At 47.3% G+C, this 25,813-nt stretch overlaps 1 protein-coding gene and 1 long non-coding RNA gene across 17 annotated transcripts in view; one reads left to right on the top strand and one right to left on the bottom strand.

Moving 5' to 3' along the window:
• DLGAP1 (DLG associated protein 1) overlaps positions 1 to 25,813 on the top strand; it is a gene marked incomplete at its 5' end in the record, with an annotated part of 765,236 nt that overhangs the window by 659,058 nt on the left and 80,365 nt on the right. For 10 of the 16 annotated variants that reach the window (XM_084779899.1, XM_084779889.1, XM_084779897.1 and 7 more), the window contains one exon: positions 4,925 to 4,954. The exons of the other annotated variants lie outside the window; for them this stretch is intronic. In XM_084779899.1, the coding sequence (XP_084636025.1) occupies positions 4,925 to 4,954 (30 nt within the window). The remainder of the gene's footprint in view (positions 1 to 4,924; positions 4,955 to 25,813) is intronic. 16 annotated transcript variants of the gene reach the window in all.
• Positions 20,058 to 24,724, bottom strand: LOC311596442. Its single transcript, XR_014778840.1, has 3 exons — positions 24,497 to 24,724; positions 23,547 to 23,833; positions 20,058 to 20,708 (listed from the first exon to the last, which is right to left on the bottom strand). It is a non-coding gene; the product is annotated as an uncharacterized lncRNA (long non-coding RNA).

Consider the following 25,813-nt stretch of genomic DNA (forward strand, 5'->3'; position numbering starts at 1 on the left):
CCCTGAGCGCCTCACTCAGCACTGTCCACAGCTTGATAGTATACTGGAAATACACTCGCTGGAGCTGAGAAGCGCCTTAGTGGACAACCTGGGCGATGCTCGGTCATTCCGTTAGCTCATTCAGTAAGGATTTAGGAGGCACAGAGAGGCACACGCCTGTAACCCCAGCTCTCCGGAAACCGAGGCAGGAGGACCCCAAGTCAGAGGGCATCCGCAGCTACATGCTGAGTTCATGACCAGACTGGGCTGCATGAGTTCCTGTCTCAAAAAGTAAAATATGCCAGGACAGCCGAGGCTACATAGAGAAACCCTGTCTCGGAAAACAAAAACAAAAACAAAAACAAAAGTAAAATATTTTAAAGTTATTTACTGGGTGCTCATTTTATGTGAGTAATTCTACTGGGCAAGAAGCTCCAGAAACAAGCAAGACAAACGGATTTCACTGTTCTGGTCCCCGCTGAGAAAGACATGTTGAGCCAGGAGCCAGATGAGCGGTTCAGATAGAGAACTGTACTCACCAGGAGGGCTCCGAGGAAGAGGCCTCGTAGCTGACTCTGAATGAAGAGAAAGAGATACAGAAAGAACAGCGAGGCGCAGTGCTGCACACCTGTAATCCCAGCACTCAGAGAGGCAGAGGCGGGTGGATCCTTGAGTTCGAGGCCAGCCTGGTCTACAAAGTGAGTGTAGGACAGCCAGGGCTACACAGAGAGACCCTGTCTTAGAAAAACAAAACAAACAAGAGATACAGGAAGACTCCGCAGCTCAAGTGGACCAGCAGTTAGGCTAGCTCAGAGCAGAGAGGAGCAAGTGCACAAGAGCACAGAGCAAGGACCGTGAGTAAAGCAGGGAACTCGGGAACTCTAGGAACGTGTCCTAGAGGCTTGGTGCCGAGGCTAGAAGCCGTCTTTCACCAGCAGTAAAAAAAAAAAAAAAAAAAAAAAAAAAAGAGTTGAGGTCCCCGCACTGTGGGCGAGCATCACCCCACCCACACCCACACGCGTGACGTGTTCAACCCCTAGTAATACAATCAAGCAAGCGCAGGCAAAGAAAGGCATACAGGAGAGAGTGGCACACCTGGCTGACCAGTGGCTCCCACCCTCAGGACAGAGATGAGGTGGGCTGTGCAAATCTCCATCTGGTCAGTAATTGTCTCACTGAGATACATAATTAGGGTGAAACAGTGGCAGTTCTCTCTCTCTCTCTTTTTTTTTTTTTTTTTATCTTTTTATTTTTGCTTGTACTTTTCCAAGCCTTCTGCAAACTGAGAGGAGCACAGTGGGGAGCGGCAGGGCCCATTCTGTGTGTCTGCATGCATGTATGTGCTGGGGCTTACCCCGGACCCCGGCACCGTCAGTGTCGGCTGCTTACAGCTCATGCCTAGCTTGTGTCCAGCAAGTCAGTGACACTGTGTGTATACTTTTTTTTTTAAGATTAATTTATTATGTATACAGTGTTCTGCCTTCATAGAAACCTGCAGACCAGTAGAGGGCGTCAGATCGCATTACAGATGGTTGTGAGGCACCATGTGGGTGGTTGCTGGGAATTGAACTCAGGACCTCTGGAAGAGCAGCCAGTGCTCTTAACCTCTGAGCCAACTCTCCAGCCCACCACCCTCCCTGTGTGACCTTTAAAACATCAATGCCAATCACTTCTTAATATTCCAAAAGTTTTAAATATGCACATTTTAAGATAAAAGATACCTCTTCTGTCATTCTATAATCATATATATGTTAATATTAGCCACATATTGAGCTTTAGTTGAACTTAGATTTTTGCAATAATATAGTTACTTTACAATAAGAAGACCTACACTAACATAGAGAAAATTCTAATTTATTGTTTGAAATATAAGAAGCATTGACTTGAAGCTAATGACTCGTTAATACTTCCATGGAAACAATAATGTTCAAAATGAAAGTTTCAAAATCAGGCTATTGCTTGTTTTGTTTTTGTTTTGTGAGATTTATTTTTTATATATATTTATGTTTGAAGAATGTGCACATGACAGTGCAGGTTTCTGTGCACACCGGGGGCTTCTGCCCCCCCCCCCCCCGGGAGTAGGGTTCACAGGCAATGGGAGCCACCTGACATGGGTGCTGGGATTTGAACTTTGGTCCTCAGGATGTACAGCACAAGCTCTTACATGCTACGCCAACTCTCTAGACCTTGTTTATTGTTATTTTGTTTTGTTTTGTTAACTTAACATTTTTTTTCTCTCATTCAGTAAGCGCATTACTGTGCTTCCCTCCCAGGCTACTCTGGTACTAGAATTTCCTTAGGTGTTCTTCACAAAGGCTGTGTCTACGCACACAATTAGTGTACATTGTTCTAATGAGCAACCTTTGCTGAAAGTTACATACAAAAAAATATGGCTGAGGGGTGAGCAAGATGGCCCAGTGGGTAAGATGCTTACAGTACAACCCTGGCAACCTGAGTGTGAGTCCAGGACCCCACCTCACGAGAGGAGAGAAGGGAACTCATAGAGCTGCCTCCGACCTGCACACACACACCCTGACACACGTGCTCACACTCACACATCCCATATACACACAGTAATAATCATTTCAAAGCTTGTAATGGATCCAACTTCGGGGGAAGCTAATTTTTAACCTGTGCAAAACTCCTCCTGTTCAAATGTGGTGAGTTGTTCATTAACATGTGTAGTGTGCAGCATGAGTAATGCTCAGACCTGGCCTCGCCTCTGCGTTTAGTTGTCGGACCACAAAGCGGGCAAACGCACTCAGCCTTTGCTCTTACAGGACGTCAGTGACTGCTGCTTCCGATGTGGAGGGTGGAAAGGTACAGCTTGCATCTGGCAGTTTTGAGAGGCTTTGAAACTGCTGACAAAACCGTGGTGAATGCTCAATTGTTCACATCTGGCTTGCTCTGTTAAATTAAAACTAGGTCTAATGCCGGACATGGTGGTACACGCCTTTAATCCCAGCACTCAGGAGGCAGAGGCAGAGAGATTGATGTGGGTTCGAGGCCAGCCCTGGACTACAAAGCAAGTCCAGGACAGCCAAGGCAACACAGAGAAACTATATCTCGAAAAACCAAAAGCAAAAAATCAGGAGAAAAATTTAAAAACAAACAAAAAAACCCTAGATCCGAATATGAGCAGGTTTTCTTCTCTGAACCTGCGTGGCAGGGGACATCAGTGATGAAGGTGGTGGCCCAAGCCTGGCTTCCTTGCAGCTTGCAAAAGCCAGCTCTCCTGTTCTGGCCTTTCCAGGAAGCTTGTGAGCTATATTGTAACAATTTAAATTACGTAGACTCACAATTAAATAAGTTACATTAAAAACAAATGCAAGGGCTGGTTCGACAGCTCAGAGACAGACAACACGCTGTCTTTTTAATGCAGCTGAGGAGTGAATCTGGGGTCTCCTGAGCACCAGTCAAGCCCTTGACCGCTGGCCTGGAGCTCCCAGCTTCGCTGTGTGTTTTATCCCAGCACTGACTATGCTCACAGGTTTCTAAGACCTTGGGATTCCTAACCACAGCTTGTGGCCTCCTATTCTTGACGTTCTTGGCAGCCGTGTGCTGTGGCTCCTGCATGATCTGCCCAGCCCAGTGGGGCTCCTCCTGATTCAAGCGTTTACAGCTATTGAAAATGAACAAGCTTTTAACCTAATTTATATGAGGAATAAATTCACAAAAAGATGTGATGACAATAAATGTATTGATGAAAGGTCAGGTTGAAATGATTATAAATCAATGTATGATTTTCCGGGTGGGGAGCAGTTTTGGTTTGAATTGCTGGCTGCTAATATAAGACATCATTCATTAAAAAGAGTGGGTGCTGTGTGGTGGTTGCCTTAGCATCTCTGCTTCTTCATCACATGTAGATCATACGCTACACACCATTTACATCAGCAACATTTGCAATGGGCACATGTACACACAGGCACATGTACCTAGAAAGCCTTGTGGGAGCCGGCTGATACCCGCTGAGGCTTGGTGATACAGAAAAGACTTTTGTTTCCATTTAAATTAGAAACCTTCCCAGTTTAAAAGAGACACACATCTTCAGTCAAAGAATACTGTAAACACTTCAGGCACTATGTGAACAGTCACAGCTGTGGCACAGAAATCAGAGAATACGGCCTGCGGTGGTGGCCCAGTGAGTAAACGCATTTCCGGTGCGAGCCTGAGGACCTGACTTCACATCCCCAGAATCCACGAAAGCGTGTTCAATAGTGTGTGTTGTGACCCCTGGGCTCCTGGCAAGGAGGGAGGCAGAGAGTCAGGAACATCCCAGAAGGCACGAGCTAGGTAGGAGGGAAGGACTGGCACATGAGATTGTCTCCTGTCCAAACATGCAAACCTGTATCCACACATGAGCACACACACACACACACACACACACACACACACACACACACACAAAGATTTTAGAAAGAAGTTGGAAAATGCGAACTATGTATAGCTATGATTTACATATTTTTTTTTTAATCAAATTGCTGGACCAGGTCTAACTTACTTTATTTTAGCATTTTCACTTTGACATTTGGGGGGAAACAAACAACCGTCCAGTCACGGGTAATCTCTACCCTCGCCGTGAATCGACACGCCACGGTAGCCTACTCACTGCTTACCTGCAAAGACAAAAGACTGAGAAAGCAGCGTCTTACCCAGCCAGCTCAGAGCCGGTGCTGAGCGACATGCCTTGGCTTTCAACCCCCTGTTATTTATTACAACACAAACTCTGTCCCGACAGGTGTAAAGTGATCCCCAAGACCAAGTAAAAAAACATGAAGTGCTAATAGATGCTGCCTTTCATTTTTCAAAATTGTTTAATGTCTCAAAATGCCAACAACAACAACAAAATATTCAGACCTGAAATGTACGTGTTATGTGAAAACTGGAAAAAAAAAAGGTGACCGAGGGTCCATTGTATAACTTCCATCTTTTGTTTTTATTTAAGGTGTGATAAAACTGAGTTCGGCCGTTGAAGGTACGTTTTGTTTTACAACCGCAAAATCGATACTGTTCTGCTTCAAGGCTGCACAGCGTGGCCCATAGCTAGCAAGCTTCTGTGGCCGTGGTGTTTGACGCCATGTTCCAGGTGCCAGCTGTCGCCATCTTGTCTGTGTTTCGCCTTGTTCTGGTCCTGTCGTCACACCACAAGTCCCTCGGCCTCCACGGCGGCCTGCGTGGCCCCGTGAGGACAGCTTCATGGGAGCACGTGTGTGTGTGTGTCTGTATTTCCTCGTGTGGTTGCTTGCGGTTCACAGCTCCTGATGAGCCCCTGGCTCCGGAGCCTGGGCGGATGGATGCGAAGGCCTGTGGGGAGCCTAACCCTTTCCGCACAGCCTTGGTCCTTCGTGCCCACACAGTAAACCTGTTTCCCTGGGAAGCGTGTGGGCACGAAGAATCAGTCAGGCACTCACGCTAGTAACTGCACTTGTCAATCTAATAACATACTCTGTGTACCACAAACATGCTGTGGGGACGGCCCAGCATGGTGGTGCGTGCTGTGATCCGAGCACGTGGGAAGTGGAGACAATTATCCGTAGATAATTTGAAAGCAGCCTAGGCTACATGAAACTGTCTTTTAAAAAAAGCAAAACCATGAACAGAAGATGCTGTGGGGCCAGCTTTGTGTTGTCTGCTCAGTGAGTACCTGTTCCCCTCGGGTACCTAAAGGCCCTGAGCCCCTTCTCTGGCACCAAGACAAAACAAAGAAAATACAGAATCAATGACACAGCAGCACATTTCACAAGGAACGCCTAGGACCGCTACAGGCAGCTCAGCATTTCCTGTAACTCCAGCTCTCAGAGGGCTGAGGCAGGAGAATGATGAGTTTGAGGCCAGCTTGGGCCGCGTAGCAGGCCCCTGCTCAGCCTGAGCTGTGGTAGCAAGGCCTGTGAGGCCCTGGAAAACAGCAGCAACAAAGCATCTCCCTTATCTGGAGTGATGGTGATTAAATGGTATTTAAAACAAAACAAAACAAAACGAAGTTCTCCTCCACTTAGGGGCTTTATAGTTGTAACATACAGGATGTGACACTTGATTTTTGTGAGTCTCATGTTTGTCTCGGCGGGTGCTTCCTGTTTGCTGGGAGTGTGCCATCGTGCCCTGGAGCTGCCGTCATCCTTTCAGGGGCGCCTGCTTAAAGGGAACGGGGGTCAGGTGAGCTTTGCAGCTTGCAGGGAGATGTGCTGACGAGTAGGGGGTTGCACTGAGCTGAGAAGAGGCTCCAGGGGAGAGGGTGGGCTGGGGCCAAGGAATGCAGATGGCCGCAGTCTGCAAGTTAGGAGCCAAGGAAGGAGCTTAGGGACTCATTCGTGAGACCAGAACCTTCCAGGTAGAAGTGCATGCTTAGTGTATGCAGGGTCCCACACACACACACACACACACACACCACCACCACCACCATAAAAATAAAAGAGCAGGTAATATGTTCCGCAACACAGAGATGAGCAAAGGTAATCATGTCAAAGCACAGCGGAGAGCACACGTTTCAGGCCTCGGCAGCACAGAAAGCCTCTCCAGTTTGTTCTGTGCCCATCAAAGCACAAGAATCAGAGCAGGGAGATGGCTCGGGGATAAGAGTTCTTGTTCTGTAACCATGAAGACCTAGCCTGAACCCCCAGGACTCACATAAAAAGCGGGGCACAGCTGCACATGCCTGTAACCCCAGCACTGGGCGGGGCAGCAGATAGAGCACTCAGTGGCCACCCACCCTAGCCAAAACTGTGAGCTCCTTTTTCAGTGAGACACCTTGACCCAAGGCTGTAAGGCAGGGGCAAGAGAGGAAGTCTCCTACACACACACACACACACACACACACACACACAGAGTCATACACACACACACACACACACACACACAGTCATACACACACACACACACACACACAGTCATACACACACACACACACACACAGTCATACACACACACACAGAGAGTCATACACACACACACAGTCATACACACACATGCTTATATACACATATACACATACTCATATGCACACATAAACATACATATACACACATTCGCGCATATACACATGTATATACACATTCACACATATATACATACTCATACACACATATATGTATATGTATACACACACATATACACATATGCATACACATACATATTCATACACACACCCATACTCATACACATATATACATACACATAGAAACCATACACACACACACACAGATATACACACTTGAACACTCATCACACACATATACCACACACACACACACATTAAAAATTTTAAAAACAAAATTAATAATAATAATAATAATACACAAGACTGTGGCCATTTGGGCCTGGATAATGACAGATAAAAGTCAGTCACTTTAAGCCATTGGGGCATTTTGTGTAAGAGTTGGAAGCCTCGTCTTTACACTGCCTTGGGCATACTCTTCCACCACAACAAGAGGCTGGCCCTGGGCAGCACGTGGTCCTGGGCAGCACGCCCTTTCTCAGCTCCCCACACAGTTACATTCTCCAGGGGAAGGGAGGGCAGCGAGCATACCGGCTGCAGCTGCTGACTGCCTGCCCCCCCCCACGGACTGAACCCCCCCCCCACGGTCACAGGGTCACGAGGTCATGGGGTCACCGGAAGTCCTGGCCCTGGAGGTCAGGCTTCCAGGGCTGCTGGGCATCTTGTTGGCTGAGAGCTGTGAAAGCTTGCAGGCTCAAGCATGCTGTGCTGTGTCTGTGCTCAAATGTGTGTGTTCAGGGGCAGTTGGTGTGCGTTGCTGCGGGGGGGGGGGGGGGGGGCAGGGGGGCCGCAGGCAGGGGGAGCGAGTCTGATGCATGCATGTGTTCTCAGTGCATCTAGAATGTGACGCTCTCAGGAGCATGCGCAGTGGAATGGGTGTCAGATGACACCCTCTCTCGTTCGGCGATGAGACATTGAAGGTTCAATTGCTGAGTTAATGACCGAACTTGTATTTTCCTTTTGTGGAACGTATTCAAGGCGGCTTCTTAGAGCTTCTCCGTGTCCAGGAATTTGCATGCCCACGGAGAGGCCTGTTGTCAAAAATGAAACTTTTCTTTAAAAATGACTCTTCTGGATTGTCCTAGAACTCTGAAACTAGTGTTCGCTATTGGTAGATGGCCTGCATGTAGAGTGCATGGGGCCCTAGGTTCAACTCTCATCACCAAAATATAAAAGGGACAACTTTGAAAGTTATTGAAGAAAAATCTCCAGAGGTTCCACTTGCTTTTTCCTACCAAGAATTCCGTCGTCACGTGCCTTAGTACTCTTATAAAACACTGTATCTTCTTCAGCATTCTGTAGCTTCACAAAGCACAAAGGGGAGAGAGGTCTTCATTGCATTAACGGCAAACTTTAACGTGAAGCGTTCTTTAAAGATTTAAATGCACAGCTAAACAGAAACACACAGTAACACGTTATTTTGCAATGAAGAAAATCGTTTGGATGGGAGGCGGGGGGGGGGGGGGGGGAACATGAATCTTTCTTAACTATAATCGTTTATCAATATCCTTGGTTAATTCTTGACTTTAATTTTAAGGTGATAGTTCCAAACTCAGGGCTGGGGCTTTTGGAAGGAATGGTGGAGCGTTCAAGAAACACATACAAGGCCCTGGGTTCCATGTCAAAGCAGAGAGAGAGAAGAGGAGTCACACAGAGAGAGAGAGAGAGTGTGTGTCACACACACGGGGGGGGGGGGGGGGGGTAGTGGGGGGGGGGTGGCGGGGGGGGGGGGGGAGGTGGCAGGGGAACTCAGCACATACAGGCTCTTCCTGCCAAGCCTGATGCCGAGTTCAAACTCTGGGACCCACCTGGAGGAAGCTGTCATCAGCCCCTCTGACTCCACGCGTGGGTGGTGTGTTTTCATTTTTAAATTAAAAGAAAAGAAAATGGCTAGTTCCAAACTCAAGAAAACTTGGGTAAGAGAGAAAGTTGGAGCCGTGACGTGGGAAGAAAACCTTCCGTGGCAGGCACCCCAGTTAGAATCTCCCAAATACCCTTCTTGGAGCGGATTCTCTCTCTCTCCTGAAATTTGGGCAGAAAGATACACTTCCACAAGTAGAAGGAGACCATGAGCCTCAACAAGGAGCAATTCGGGACTAGTCAGGGCTGGACAGCCTGAGTCAGACCAGCCTTGGCAGCCTACAGGAAGCTGTGTCTTCCCGGAAGCGGGATCCAGCCCCAGCCAGAGGTCTCTGGCCAGCCACTGCGGCGCTGGGATGGTGTCTTCATACGCTCCGATCGAGTTAGGGTATTCTGGGAGATGGCAGCCTGCAGGACAAGACAAGGCAGCCATCTTGTCAGGTTGGTGCAGACTGCTACTGCTGCTAACTAGCTGGGTTCTGAGATAAAATCCCCTCAAGGGTGATTTGTTGATGCCTTTACAGGTAAGAATACAAAGACCAAATGACAGGAAATTCTTCTGAAAGCCCAGATAAAGAGCTTTGCTTAGGAAAGGCCCCACAACTTTAAAACTATGACTAAATGAACTACAATCCAAGCCCTCCCTCCTCTTTGATGGTTACTCCCACAAGGGTGGTAGAGTTGGAGTGCTCTGTTCACGCAGTCAGAGTGAGGCAGTGAGAGCCTACACCTGAGCCTTCAGGAGTGAACAGCGTTAGACCCATAAGCAGAGACTCCCCTAGGCACCAGAATATTCTCAGATATTCTCACTTCCTTTCCCTTCTCACTTCGTGCTACTCAGATATTTAAAATTAAATACCTAACTGCTGATGGGTGTGGTGGCGCATGCTTGTAATCCCAGTACTCAGAAGGCAGAGGCAGCTGAAGTCAAGTCAAGCCTGCTCTAGTGAGACCCCCATCTCAAACAACAAATAATAGTAATAATAATAATAATAATAATTTTTTTAAAAGATTTATTTATTAATTCTATATATATGAGTACCTTATCTGCATGTACACCTGCAGGCCAGAAGAGGGCATCAGATCACATTATAGATGGTTGTGAGCCACCATGTGGTTGCTGGGAATTGAACTCAGGACCTCTGGAAGAGCAACCAGTGCTCTTAACCTCTGAGCCATCTCTCCAGCCCCAATAATAATAATTTTTAAAACAACAAAGATCTTTTTGTTCCTAATGAGGGCTGATGAGTACAATCTATACAATCTATGACTTTGGACCATCATATCCAAGGTGATGCTCTCTGCACATTCATAACTCGGCCATCAAATGGAAAGATCTCGGGAGAGTAACAACAAGGCCAGGGAAATGGCTCGGTGTGTAGCAGGCACTTGCCTCCACACCTGGTGGTGACCTGAGTTCAAGCCCCAGGACTTTCACTGTAGGAGAGCATGGACAACTCCCCAAAGTTACCTCTGACCGCCACATCCAGATAGCTACACATGCGTGCAGACACAGAGAGAGAGGGGGGCGGGGAGACGAAGGGAGGGAGGGAGGGAGGGAGAGAGAGAGTAGGTAAAGTGAGCAGAGTTTAAAAGCTAAGATAATTAAAACCCGGGGCTGTGGCTCAGTTGTTTGGGCACGGTTCTTGGTTCCACCCTCTGCGCGCATAGCCAGGGTGCGGCAGCACACTCTGGAAGCACCAGCACTCAGTGGGGGGAAGCAAGGGCATCACTCAGTGGGGGGGAAGCAGGGGCATCACTCTCAGTGACATAAGGAATTTGTGGGCAGCCTGGACCTGCCTCAAAAGAAACAAACCTCAAATCTTGGCCCAGCCTTCACATCCATTTCCTAGTGAACAACACTCTCTGCTCCCAGCCTGTGTTGTAATTGATCAAAAAGAAGAGCCGCCCTCCCATAAGCCTGTCAAGAACTAAGATCTCACCCTCTTTATTTTCTATATGATGGTATGCATTGGATCCAGAAATTTCCCAAATAAACAACATTTTAAAAGCCCTCAACTAGTTGCCAGGAGCAGTGGTGCAGACCTGTAATCCCAGCACTCAAGGAGGCAGAGGCAGGTAGATCGCTGTGAGTTCGAGGCCAGCCTGGTCTACAAAGTGAGTCCAGGACAGCCAGGGCTACACAGAGAAACTCTGTCTCAAAAAGCTAAAACCAAAGCAAAACAAAAAAGCCCTCAACCAGTACATAGGCATACAATCTTAGCTACTCGGGAGGCTGAGGCAAGAGTATTGCAAGCTCAAAGCCCTCCTGGGATCTATTGAAAAACAATAAAACCATGGGGGCTAGATAGATGGCTCAGAGGTTGAGAGCACTGGCTGTTCTTCCAAAGGTCCTGTGTTCAATTCCCAGTAACCACATGGTGGCTCACAGCCATCTATAATGAGATCTGGTGGCGCCCTCTGCTGGTAGACAGGGGAACAGGCAGGCAGAACACTGTATATGTAATAAATAAATCTTTTTTAAAAAGAAAAAGAAATAAAGAAAAGGAATGGAAAGTGTAACTCCATGGTTGAGTCCTTGCCTAGCACTTCAGAAGCCTTGGCCTCAATTGAGATCCATCAGTACATTATGATCAAATAGTGAGATTTACCCTCCAAAGATGAGTTTTGCTGTTGCCCCTGCGTCCGCTTTTTAGGGGAAGCCAGTGTGATGTGGTAGACATGAGGTAGAGGTGAGTCATGACACCCAACACAATGTAAATAGCTGTTTTACCACACACGTACATATAACTGGGCATGGTGGGGCACACGTCATCCCAACACTCAACATCCCAACACTGATAATGTATGGCAGGAGTTCTAGGTCATCCTCAGCTACAAAGGCTGAAGCTAGCCTGGGCCACAAGACCTCCTGGCCCTAAAAGAAAAGGCTGGGGCTCAGATGGGATACAGGGTGTTGGCAAGATAGCTTGCTGGGTAAAGGCACTTGCCACAAAACCTGAATTCCATCCCCAAGGCCTATATGGTAGAAGAAGACTCTGATTCCTAAATGATGTCCTCTGACCTACACACACACAACACACACACAAACATGCGCACACACACACATACACACACACACACACATGTGCATGACAAAATTGTAAACGTTTAAAAAAGAAGAATTTTACTAAGCCAGCGCTCTCTTTTTCTTTTCTTTCCTCTTTCTTTCTTTCGTTCTTTCTTTTTTTAAGATCCGGTCTCACTATGTATCCCTGGCCAGCCTCAAATTCACAGAGATCTACTTGCCTCTGCCTCCCAAGTGCTGGGATTAAAGGCATGCACCACTGGGCTTAGCCCACCAGGAGCCTCTTTTCTTTTTTCTTCCAGTCTTCTTCTCTGCTGATCTCACGCTCCTCCTCTCAAAGATCTAGTGAGCAGAGACCGGCTGTGTAATAGCAGACCCCTGTCTGCCTCACTCTGAGCAGAGCCATGGACAGGGGCGGCCCAGACCCCCACCCCCACCCCCCACCCCTTCTCTGCTGCTCTGAGAACTCAAAAGAAAACAAACAGCTCCTTACATGGCACAGAGAGCTCCTGATGTCCTCACCTGGATACATGACATCTCTGTACAGAGGGGAACAGTCACAGCAGGAATGGGGTGCCATCTAAATTTGAGGTATTCAAATCAGATGCGATTGTCCCATCTGTCTCTGCCTGCTCTTCCCTGTCTGAGGCAGGAGGTTTTCAGGCTGGACAACAGAGTCCTAGTTAGAGACTGGTTTCCTTCGTGTGAATGATGTTTATTACAGAGCAGTGTGTGCTTCCAAAGTGTTCTGTCATCTTGCTTTCTTCAAAAACATGGCTGGGCATGGTAGTGCACACCTTTAATCCCAACACTTGGGAGGCAGAGACAGGTGGATCTCTCTGAGTTCAAGGCCAACCTAGTCCAGGACAGCCTGGGCTGTTACACAGAGAAACCCTGTCTCAAAAAAAAAACAAAAATAAAAAGATAAATAGTGGCTATCTGGGTGTGGTGGGTCACACCTGAAATCCCAGCACTTCTGAGGCTAACCCAGGGAGATTGCCCTGAGTTCAAAGTCAGCCTGGGATACAAAGTCAGGGGGTAGGAGGAAAAAGAGGGGAAAGCCCAGAGCCCCCATCTCTATGAATAGGGAGCTTTACCCTTCACCTTTTCGGTTCCTTGTCTTACTGCTGTGACAAATACCTTACAAAAAGCCAGACACATTGCTACATTCCTTTAATCCCAGCACTTGGGAGGCAAAGGCAGGAGGATCTCTGAGTTTGTGGCCATCCTGGTCTAGTTCCAGGGCAGCCAGGGCTACACAGTGAAACTCTATCTTGAACAAGAACAAGAAAGAAATAAAGAAAGAAAAAGAAAGAGATGAAGGAAGGAAGGAAGGTGGAAGAAAAAAGGAGGAAGGAAGGAAGGAAGAGCGAAAGAAGGAAGGAAGGAGGGAAGGAGGAAGAAGGAAGGAGGAAGAAAGGAGGGAAAGAAGGCAGGCAGGAGGGCATGATGGCTGGTAAAAGCTTAAAGAAGCATTTGTTTTAGGTGGTAGTTGAAAGGTGCAGATCATCAGCACAGGAGTAAGAGGCTGAGACAGCCAGTCACATTCCATCAGCAGTCCCGACATGAACAGGAGGAATGCCCAGCTCCGTCCTCCATCTTGTTCAGTCTGGGACCCCAGCCATGGGTTGTGCTGCCCACGTTTACTGACCCTTCCCATATCGTTAACCCGCTATAGATCACAGCTCTCAAGCATCCCAAATCCTCCTCAGTGACCCCAGATCTGGTCAGGGGACCATCACAGCCACCACCTCACCGTCTTCACTCCCCGGGGCGGGTGTGGCTCGGCCACTCACAGCTCTGACACAATGCATGATCAGTGATATGGAAAAGCAGATAAATGCTTCAAGGTCTGAAAACGTAAGGGAACGAAGCAGAGGTTACTAACAGAGCCGTTCCCAGCCTGACAAGCTGAGCTCCATCCCCAGGACCTTCCTGTCCCCTTTGGAAAATGCCATGATCGGGACACTGGCTCAAGTCACAGAGTGCCGTGGTCCGAGGATGACCCTAGAAAACTAGTCTTAAGCCATCAATAGCGACCGTAGCTCTTCAGTGGAGACACTGCTCCCTGTTGACTGAATGTGGAGGGTCCACGCATCTGAGGGGTCTACAGATCCGAATGCAGCCGCCGCAGTGTACACAGCAGTATGGTTGAATCCACATCCACGCTGCCTTAGGTGGAGAGGCGGCTGCAGGGATTTCATTTGGCTACACAGAGTGAAAACACCAAAGCACTTTCGCAGTCACCTATGGGCGAGAAGCGAACTCAGGTGCCCAATGGGAGGTAAGAGGCTCCAGAGACGCGGGCTGTCAGAGGTTCCCTACCACGTGACACAGAGCTGAGGCAGAAAGACCCCAGAGGTGAACCCACGCCCGGCGAGAACAGTATCTTTTAACTATAAGACATACAGAAGCAAGTTTCATGTCCTCTAAAGCCTTCTGTGGACCTGTCACTTGTGTAGATGGCCTCGAAGATAAGCTAATACTGGGTTTAGAGACACTGTCCTGCAAGAAAGTTGAGAAGAGTGCAAGGCCCTGAGCTGTAGTCTGAAGGGGGGATACTCTGTGTTAGTGGCCTTTGACAGCCTTTGTTTAGTTTTGTCACTGTAATTAGTTTTGTCACTGTAACAAATACCTAAGAGAAACAAGTTAAAAGAGGAAAGTTGCTGGGCCTGGTGGCCCACTCCTTTAGTCCCAGCACTCGGGAGGCAGAGGCAGGCGGATCGCTGTGAGTTCGAGGCCAGCCTACTCTACAAAGCGAGTCTAGGACAGCCAGGTCTGTTACACAGAGAAGCCTTGCCTCAAACAAAACAAAACAAAACAAAACAAAAAAGAGGAAAGTTATTTGGGGCACATAGTTGCAGAGGATTTAGTCCATGGCTGGCTGGCTCAGTTGCGTTTAGGTATGTAGCAGGCAGGGCAGGACATCTCGGTGAGGGCACAGTGGAGAAAATCTACCCTCTTCTTGGAAGCACAGAGTGTAACAGGAAGGGGCCAGGGTAAGACATGCCTCTAACAGATAAACCCTGAGTCACTTCCTCCAGCCACACCCCAACTCTTTCTACTGCTTCCCAGAAATGCTGTTGCACCCCTAATTCCATGAGGAATTAATTAGGTCAGATCCCCATAATCTACTCACTTCCCAAGGATTGGGTCAACCATCTGCTGAGCAGGACCTCAGCATAGGAGGCCCTCAGGGAAACACTTCATGTCCAAACTATAACAGTTTCTGAGCCACACCCTCCTCATCTGTGAAATGGGATCAAAACTACTTACCACCCCAGCTGCTCAAGAGGCTTAAATAAAATGAGATAATGCTGGGTACATAGTTTAGCATGTAGGTGCTTGCTCCATCACCTACCCCTCCCCTACCCCTCCCCTACCCCTCCCCTACCCCTCCCCTACCCCTCCCCTACCCCTCCCCTACCCCTCCCCTACCCCTCACCTACCCCTCACCTACCCCTCCCCTACCCCTCCCCTACCCCTCACCTACCCCTCACCTACCCCTCCCCTACCCCTCCCCTACCCCTCCCCTACCCCTCACCTACCCCTCACCTACCCATCACCTACCCATCACCTACCCATCACCTACCCATCACCTACCCATCATCTATCTATCTGCCTATCATCTATTTATGTCTGAAGACCAGATCCAGGACACTGCACATGCAAGACAAATGTTCTACCACTGCATCATATCCCTAGCCCAGCAGAAAAAAATTTTTAAAGTTACACTTGTGTAATGTGTGTGTGTGTCTGCACGCACACGCATGTGTGCACCTTAATTGGTCCTGTTCTTCCACCATATGTGTCCCTAAGATCAAATTCAATTTTCAGAGTTGGCTGCAATCACCTTTACCTGCTGAGCCATATCTCTGGCCTCCTAAAAACAACAAACAAAACAATTTTGAAAGAATAAAATCACAGGAGCTGGAGAGATGGCTCGGCAGTTAGGAGCAGGGCTGCTCGTGCAGAGGACCTGGGTTTGCGTCTCAGCACCCACCATGCCAAGCTCAGACCCATCTGCACCTCTAGTTCCAGGGCATATAATACCCTCTTCTGGCAACTGTGGACACCAGGCATGCACATGGTTGGTGCATAAACATACATGCAGGCAAAACACTCATATACATAGAATAAACATAAATAAATGATAATAAAATAATATCACAGATATGAGAAAGTGTCTCCGAAGCAAAGTATGAGCACGGCTACTCAATAAACTAACCCTGGTTCTAAGGCAGAGACAAGAGGAAGATTTTCCTAAGGACACCCAGGCTGGCCATGACCCCGCCATGTAGCTGGGGATGACCTTGAACATTTCATCCCCTACCTCTGCCTCCCAAGTGCTGGGATACAAGTGTGTACCCACACGCCTTGTTTTGGGGTGCTGGTGATTAGGCCCAGGACTTCAGACATGAAGACAAGTATTGTAGCCATTGAGCTACACTTCTAGCCCCCAGCTTCCCCGTTTTATATTACTGGAACATAGGGTTTAAAATTAGGAAGAAGTCCAGAAATTACTAGCAGGTAATTCAAGATGGACAAAGGAATCTATGTGAAAGATCAAGACAGCACCTGGCAGAGGGTGGGGATAATTAGAAATAAATATGTAATACTAAACCCAGAAAAAAAAGTAGGAAGAAGTAGGCAGTGAGATGGCTCTGTGGGTAAAGGAATTTGACCCCAAAACCTGATGACCTGAGGTCAATAGCCCAAATCTACACTGTAGAAGGAGAGAACCACCTCCAGATTGCACTTTCACACACACACACACACACACACACACACACACACACACACAGAGAGAGAGAGAGAGAGAGAGAGAGAGAGAGAGAGAGTGTGTGTAATTAAATAAATATAAAATATTTTAATTGGCAAGAAGTGAAACACCTTGATTAGCCTTTTCCACACTAACTGCCCCTGAAGATACCCATAAATATAGAATTTGAAGCACACGAGACAGTAAAGGGCAGAGTAGCCCACCTGAGCATTGGATAACCAGCATCATTCTAAGGTCCATTTTATTCTTAGGAAAGCGTAGGCAGCATTGGTGAGGCATATGGACCAGTTTAAAGTATGCAGAGCTGTAATGAGGAAATGCGTGGGGACAGGAGGAAATCTGAGGCAGGAGGATGGAGCTCAAGGCCAGCCTGAACTACGTGTTCAAGCTTTGTCTCAGAAATAGAAACAAAAGTAAAGATGGTGTAAGTCCTAAGAAAACAGCTTCAAAGGACTGAGAGAGCCCAGGGGCAGCGTAGGTAATCCAGGAAGGGGCCAAAGGCAGGGTAAAGAAAAGGATGGTAGCCAGGCGGGGCGGGGCGGGGCGGGGCGGGGCGGGGCGGGGCATGCCTTTAGCCCCAGCACTCAGAAGGCAACAGCAGGCAGATGGAGAGCTCTCAGCTCCCATTCAGCTAGGCCTCACAGTGAGGCCCTGTCTCATAAAAAGTGAAAGAAAACAGCAAAGAGAGGCTGGTAGGATGAGGATATGACTCAGCATTTGGGTGCCTGCCCAGCATGGGTGAGGCCCTAGGGTTTGATTCAGTGCGCGCGCGCGCGCGCGCGCGCACACGCACACGCACACACACACACACACACACACACACACACACACACACACACACACACATACACACACACACTGGACCTGCACAGAGAAAGGTCTGCAAATGTCAAATCAAGAAACTCACTAGTCCTCACTTATCTGCGGGTTTATTTTCTATACTTCATGCACCTGGCCAACCATAGTATAGAAGCATTATATGAAAAATTCCAAAAGTGAACAACTCATAAGCTTTAGGCTGAACACTGCTTTGAACACCATGACATCATACCCTACGCCTACCTGGACAGGAAAGATCCTGTGTCCAGCATGTCTGCGCCAGTCATTAGGGCCGTTAGCCACTTAGTAGCCACTTAGTAGGTCTCCTGGTTGTCAGATTGATTGCCAAGGCACCACAATGCTGCTGCTATTCAAGTAATTTTTATTTTCCTTAGTAATGGCTCCAGAGCACAAGAGTAGTAATGGAACGGAGACAGCAGGACTTAAAGCATGGACAGACAGCCAGGCAGTGGTGGCGCACACCTTTAATCCCAGCACTCTGGAGGCAGAGGCAGGCGGACCACTGTGAGTTCGAGGCCAGCCTGGTCTACAGAGTGAGTCCAGGACAGCCAAGGCTATACAGAGAAACCCTGTCTCAGAAAAAAAAAAAAAAAAGGAAGGACAGATTAATCCTACTTCTGCAAGACACATGGGAAAAAATAGCACCCAGGGCTCAGTGTTAAGTGGGGGCTTCAGGAACCTGCTGTGGAGCTCAGAATGTGTCCCTGGTGGGTAAGGAGGTGCGCTGGATCGACAGAAAATTAAATGGCAAACAGACATGATTGATTGATAGGTGGTAGGTAGATAAATGAAGATGATAGTGATGATGATGATGATGATGATGATGATGATGATGATAATGATGAAGATAGATAGATAGATAGATAGATAGATAGATCTCTGTTTCATAATGGTTTAATGTACAAATGAACAAGAAACAGAAGACTCAAACCTGGTATAAAGATCCCAATAAGGGGGTGGAGAGGGGAAATGGGCTGGAGAGATGGCTCAGAGGTTAAGAGCACTGGCTGCTCTTCCTAAGGTCCTGAGTTCAGTTCCCAGCAGCCACTCGGTGGCTCACAACCGTCTATAATGAGATCTGGTGCTCTCTTCCAACACATAGGCATACAAACAGGCAGAATAGTGTATACATAACAAATAAATAAATCTTTTTTTAAAAATCTCAACCCTATTGAGAATCTGTTAAAGTAAGTTTCCCGTTTATTTATGAGGGAGTGGGGCACACACGGAGGGCAGGAGGCAGCTCATTGAGGAGACAGTTGGTTCTTTCCTCCCACCCGGGGCTCCTGGGTTCAGCCTCAGGCCATCAGGCTTGCCAGCAAGTGCCTTTACCTGCCGAGTTATCTGGACCACCCCACCGAAGATTTACAAGCCAGCTAAGGAAATGATGGTCCACGCAATCTGGAACCCCCAGCCAGGCACAGTGGAACGTGCACAGGCAACCCTAGCAAACAACTGGTTGCCACGAGCCAGACCTAGTGGCCTTTTTCTGGCCCGAGAACCCAGTGAAGGTCCATCCCTGATGGACAACAAGGAGAAAGGTTGTCCTGAGCCGGCCATCTGTCCTCATCCTGGGAGGCTGCACTCCATGTGGAAGGCACGTGAAGTGACAGTTGAGTGCAGGGGAGCAAGCCTACAACGGCTGCCAGGAGGGTAAATTCCCAGCCGCTGACAGGCGTGGGTGTCTGGGCTAGTTTGGACATGTAGCTCTCTGTGGTCAGGAGTAAACTGGACATTTCGTGCACCTGGCGATTCCTGCACACACACACTCTTCCCTCTTTCATTCTAGATGGCTTAAATGGAGGCTGGAAGTAGCCCTTTTTCGTGTTACCCAGCATGCCTCTTGTCAGGTAGTAAAACTGAAAAGAGGTTCAATCCTCAGCGCTGATATGGTCGTTCACAACCACCTGTACTAGCTCTAGTTCTAGCGGCTTCCGGCCTCCTCAGACACCAACATGCACATGGTACATATGCAGACACTTACATACATGCACACGGTACACATGCAGAACACTTACATACATGCACACGGTACATATGCAGACACTTTCATACATGCACCGGTACACATGCAGAACACTTACATACATGCACATGGTACACATGCAGAACACTTACATACATGCACACGGTACATATGCAGACACATACATGCACATGTTACATATGCAGACACTTACATACATGCACACGGTACATATACAGACACTTACATACATGCACACGGTACATATGCAGACACTTACATATAATTAAATTAAAAACTTAAAAGCCAACATCATTTCAAAAAGAATGCAGCATTAGAGAGAGCTAGCAGCTAAAAATAATAATAATAATAATAATAATAATAATAATAATAATAATAATACATGGTGAAGGTTGGAGTTATTTTGTACACCCCCAAATACATCTACCTGCGCAGTCCGTCAGTATTACAGAGTGTGGTGGTTTGAGTAGGAACGGCCAGACTCCTGTGTTGGGTGCTTGGCCCATAGGGAGTGGCACTATTACGAGGTGTGGCCTTGGTGGAGTGGGTGTGGCCTTGGTGGAGGAAGCATGCTACTGCAGGAGCCATTTTGCCCAGGCTCCACTCCGTTTGGCTCACAGTCGGTTGTGCTGCCTGTGGATCAAGACTCTCAGCTCCTTCTGCAGCACCATGTCTGCCCACAGGCCTCTATACAGTAACAGGCTAAACCTCTGAACCCGTGAGCCATCCTCAGTGAAGTGTTTTCCTTCCTGACGGCTGCTGTGGTCATGGTGTCTCTTCACGGCAGTGCAACCAGAGCTAGGCACAGAGGCACAAATTGCATGGATAACATAGTATCTTTCCAGTGACCTCACTTCATGGGGCTGTTTGCCGCTGTGACTGGCAGTGAGAACGGGAGGATGGAGCTGATGAAGCCTCATGCAATAGCCAACTTTACAGGGAGCATCAGACAGTTTATACTGTGACCTGAGTAAAGGGCACAGTTACAAGGACAAGCACATCGGGGCGAAAACATGTTTTTCCGTAGAGGCGTGTAAACAGACACTAGCCAGCTGTTGTAAGCTGAAGTAAACTCACTCCTATCCACCACACCTGCGAAGAGCATGAAAGTACACTCCAAGACAATTCTGTGCTCTGAAGAAACGGAGGCCACGAGACTCTCTTGTCTTGGTTTCTTGGGGTTTTCTCCCAAGCACGCAGAATTCTCACAAGACTTCATTCTTGGACTGTGTTCTGACAGCTGACCAAGATAACATAATTTAAGACAATATTCTATAAAACAGTTGTATAAAAAAAAATCACAATGTTCTCAAAAAAACAAACAAAATCACAATGTATGACTTAGTAGAAATAAAATATAAAACAAGAGAATTCATGCAGAAATTCAGGCAATAGCCTCGCTATAATTCACATATGCCCGGGTTTTGCTCATTTAATGTTAGGGCATTTCATGGAAGTGCCAAATTTGTTAGTGGTAGATTAACTCAAATGGAAGTGTATTTAGCATGTGCAAAGCCCAGTGACCTTCCCTCCGGAAAGAGATAAAAGGGTGGAAGGAAGTGGAAGGAGAGGAAGGGAAGGGAAGGAGGAAGAAAGGAAGAGGGTGGGGGAGGGAGGGAGGAAGGGAGGGGTTCCCTGAACTCTGAAGAGAAACAAAGGACGTGGTTGAGAGGTAGAGAGCTTGTCCTTATGTGTGAGCCCCGGACTTGATGACCAACATGTCATAGACAAGCAAATAAAGTAGGTATTAGCCAACCATGAGCTGAGTCAAGATGGAAAACTGTCTCTCAGCCTTTAGTAAAACAAAGGAGATAGGGGACAGGAGAGGTGGCCCATACCATTCTTACCTAAGACCTGGGTCTGGTACCCAGCACCCACCTCTGGTGGCTCACAACCTTCTGCAGCTTCAGCTGTAGAGACTCTAGCATCCTCTTCTGGCCTCTGAGGGCGCCTGACTCATGTGTACACATACTCACACATAGACACACAAATATACATAACTAAAACCAAGATCAATCTTTAAAAAATAAAAGAGAGCCCTGGAGGGTGTCAAAAACTGCAGATACATTTAGAGGTGGTGCTGTTTTGTTTTTAAACACAGGGTCTTGCTGTGTAGACCAGGCTGGCTGACCTAGAACCTACTCCCATCCTCCTGCCTCAGCCTCCTAAGTGCTGAGATTGCAGTTATGTGCCATAATGGATGGCTCTGCAGTTATGATTTAAAGTGTCACAGAAGGTAGAAACAAAATTAACATGTTTCACAGATGGCAGAGTTGAATAAATGTGAATGCCAAGGAATGCAGCGATAAATTAGAAAATTTCATTAAAATTTTTAGAGTTAGGCATGCATGGTGGTACATACCTTAACAGACGCGGGTAGATCTCTCTGAGTTCAAGGCTAGCCTAGTCCTATAGTGAATTCCAGGCCAGCTAGGGCTATATAGTGACACCCTATATCTAATTAATTAATTAAATTTAAAAACAAAAGGCTGGTCATAGTGGCACATGCTTTTGATCTCAGCTCTGGGGAGGCAGAGGCAGGTGAATTTTTGAGTTCAAAGCCAGCCTGGTCTACAAAGAGAGAGTTCCAGGACAGCCAACGCTCCACAGAGAAACCCTGTCTTGAAAGAAAATATAAAAAATAAGTAAATTAGAAAAATGTGCTCAGTGCACAATCAATAAACAAAGTATACATTATATTTACCAACCATCAGTAGTAAATGAGGTTATCAACTCATACAGGACCTAAAGTTTAGTAAGCATGCGTAAGACTCCGTACAGAATCTTATAAGCCAGGGTGGTGGCACACACCTGTGATCCCAGCACTTAGGTGTGGTGGCACACACCTGTGATCCCAGCACTTAGGAAGTGGACGCCAGAACCTCAAGGACATCCTCGGTTATGCAGTGAGTTTGAAACACCAGGTCACATATGCCTGTAATCCTAGCACTTGGGGAGGCAAAGCAGGAGGATCTCTGTGAGTTCGAAGCCAGCCTGGTCCACAAAGCAAGTCCAGGACAGCCAAGGCTACAGAGAGAAACACTGTCTCAAAACACCTCCCAAAAGAAAAAAAAGGTAGGTTAAGTAGGGCAGGAGCGATAGCTCAGTGCTTAATCCCAGCCCTCCAGAGGCAGTGACAGGTGGAGCTCTGTGAGTCCCAGGACGGCCTGGTCTACAAAGCGAGTTCCAGGACAGCCAAAGCTACATAGAGAAAGCCGGTATCCAAAAGTCAAAACAAAAAGACCACTGGCTGCTCTTCCAAAGGACCCAGGTTCAATTCCCAGCACCCACATTGCAGCTCACAACCATCTATCTGTTCCTCCAGTTCTAGGGGATCTGGCGCACACAGACATGCATGCAGGCAAAACACCAATAAACATAGAAAGAAGAGGCGGGGAGGAAGGAAGATTAAGTAAATAAATGGAGATAATACATCATATTTATATGTTGGAAGAATGAGTATTTTCCCTTTCCACCAATGTGAAAAAATATCTGTAATAATCAACTTAAAAAGAGGATAGGGACTGGAGAGGTGGCTCAGGGGTTAATAGCACTGGCTGCTCTTCCAGAGGACGCAGGTTCAATTCCCAGCATGGACGTGGCAGCTCACAGCCATGTGTAGCTCCAGTTCCAGAGGATGTGACCCCTTCTCCCGGCCTCTGCAGGTCACCAGGCCTGCACATGCTACACAGACGTACATTCAGCCAAACACTTTTACTATAAAGTGTTTTTTTTTTTAATTAAAAAGTGAAAAGATTTATTTTGGTTTAAAGTTCTGGAGACTCCAGTTCGTGATCATTTGGCTCCAGTTTTTTGAGAGTGTGGTAAGATAAAAGGCAAGTGTGGGGCACACGATGGGCAAAGCTGTTCACACAGGGCAGCTAAGAAGTAAGGAGAGAGGGGGCAGGAACGGGATGTACTCAAGTCTCGCGATTCCTTCAAGGCATCTCAGGAACCTAACTTCCCCCACTAGACCCCACCTCCCGATTTCACCACAGTCTGGCAACAGAGCCTTTAACTATGAGATGGACACACACACAAAACAAACAAACAAACAAACAAAAAACATAGCTCTCACCTCAGAAAAGGAAAAAAGATGGTTTATTCTGGAGGCAAATTTGAGTGGCCATGGCTGGGAACACCAAACACCACGCTCTAACACACAGGAACAGCTTCCTGGGGTTTTTATTATGACAGAACAAAGAAAGCCTAAGCCAACCACAGCTAAGATGCGCTGGTGGGTATCTCAAGTGGACAGCATAGGCAGAGCAGGGAGGTCTCCGCTACGCCAGAATCCGATGCTATCTGATGACGCTTCTAGGTTGTGGAAGCCGGGGGTCTGTTCTTACATTCCAGAGGATTTACCTAATAGAAACAGGATGTTAGGTCACACACAGAGGCTGGCAGTAAAAGGTTACTTAAGGGCTAAGGAAGGATAAGTTGCTCAAGGTATTTATTTGGCTCTGGATTGTCAACATTCCAACCTCTGCACAGTGCCTGAAGTTCCAGTCAGTCACCCAGCCTTTGTGAATGTCACTGTAAGTGTGGCTTCCTTCCAAGGAACTCAAGCTCAGAGAAGCTGACACTCCACATGCATATTGTAGCACCCAGAATCATAAAGGTGTCGGTTTTAACTTACGTATGAGGGCTGGAGAGATGGCCCAGTGGTTAAGAGCACTGGCTGCTCTTCCAGAGGACCTGGGTTCAAATCTTAGCTACCACACAGCAGCTCACAACTATCTGTAACTCCAGTTCCAAGAGATCTGAAACCATCACACAAAAAATACCAATGCAAGTAAAATAAAATTTAAAAATAAATCAATTTTAGGGCTGGAGAGATGGCTCAGTGGTTAAGAGTAGTGCTTGCTCTTCCAGAGATCCTGAGTTCAATTCCCAGCAACCACATGGTGGCTCACAACCATCTGTAATGTGATCTGATGCCCTCTCCTGTAGATAAAGCACTCATATACAATAAATAAATAAGTTTTTTAAAGTAAGTCAATTTTAAAAGAAGATGAAAAAACTTACCTATGAATTCAATGTGATTTCAATTAAAAGCCTAATTGTTTTTTTGTATGATTGCTTGTTTTGTTTTTTTGTTTTTGTTTTTTCGAGACAGGGTTTCTCTGTGTAGCCTTGGCTGTCCTGGACTTGCTTTGTAGACCAGGCTGGCCTCGAACTCACACGATCCACCTGCCTCTGCCTCCTGAGTGCTGGGATTAAAGGCATGCACCACCACACCTGGCCAAAAGCCTAATTGTTTTTTATGTTTAGTTTTGCTGAATATAGCCAAAGGTTTCTTTCCCAGCTCACGGTATCTTAAAGGACAAGATCATGCATCAAGACTTAAATCACACCGTGATGAGGTGTGTGGGCACAAGCACGGCGCTGTGGCCAGAAAGAGCCCATGCAGGAGTGAAGCCTTAAGAGGCCGCTCTGCTCAGCCCTGGGGAAGGGCAGGGCCATTGCAGCATCCATGTCAGCAGGCCACCACTGCCTGTGACTCCAACTTCAGAGAATCCAGCACTTTCTTCTGGATCCTGTGGCCACCTACACTCATGTGTACACATTCCCACACCTAGGCACAGACACACACACATACAGACACACTTAATTAAAATATATGTTTTCGAGTATATGATTTCATATATATTTTAGTACAATTGCCAAGTTGTACAAACACCTCCATGACGTTAAAGTGACCACATCTCCTTGTAGCTCTCTATCCCGGTGAGTGTCAACGTGTAGGCTGTGACTCCTTTTACGATAATATGTTTATACTACACACACACACACACACACACACACACACACACACACATTTGTTTATATATGTTTATATATGATATAAACATATATATGGGTGTATACAGAGAGAGCGACAGACAGACAGACACGGGCATGGAACAGACAGACCATATATCCAAGGCCAGCCTTGAACCTGTGCTGACCCTCCTGTCTCAGCTTCTTGGATGGTGTTACAAATTCAGCAGTCATGTGATGGACATGTGATAGTGGGTGCTGCACCCTTTGACAGCACGGTTTGGAGCCCTGCATGGGAGACAGGGGTGCGACTTAGAGCATCCACAGACACTACCTCACGGCCTCAGCAGGGGGAGCAGCCGCTCTGTGACCACGCTTCGCAGCTACAGCCTCCTGGCTGGGTCTCCCTTTTGTGTGGGTAGGCGGCTGGTCCCGCTGGAGCACCCATGAGCGACCATTTGGTTTTGCTCTTAGAACAGGAAGAAAAAGGATGCAAGAAAAGCTGTGTGTGTGGGTAGGAATGTATATGCCATTTATTATTAGTTTGGAGGGGCTGTTTTTCTTCTGGGGTGCCCTTGGGGT

The sequence above is a fragment of the Acomys minous genome (genome assembly GCF_964271855.1).
Source record: "Acomys minous genome assembly, chromosome: 4".
Taxonomy (NCBI): Eukaryota; Metazoa; Chordata; class Mammalia; order Rodentia; family Muridae; genus Acomys; species Acomys minous.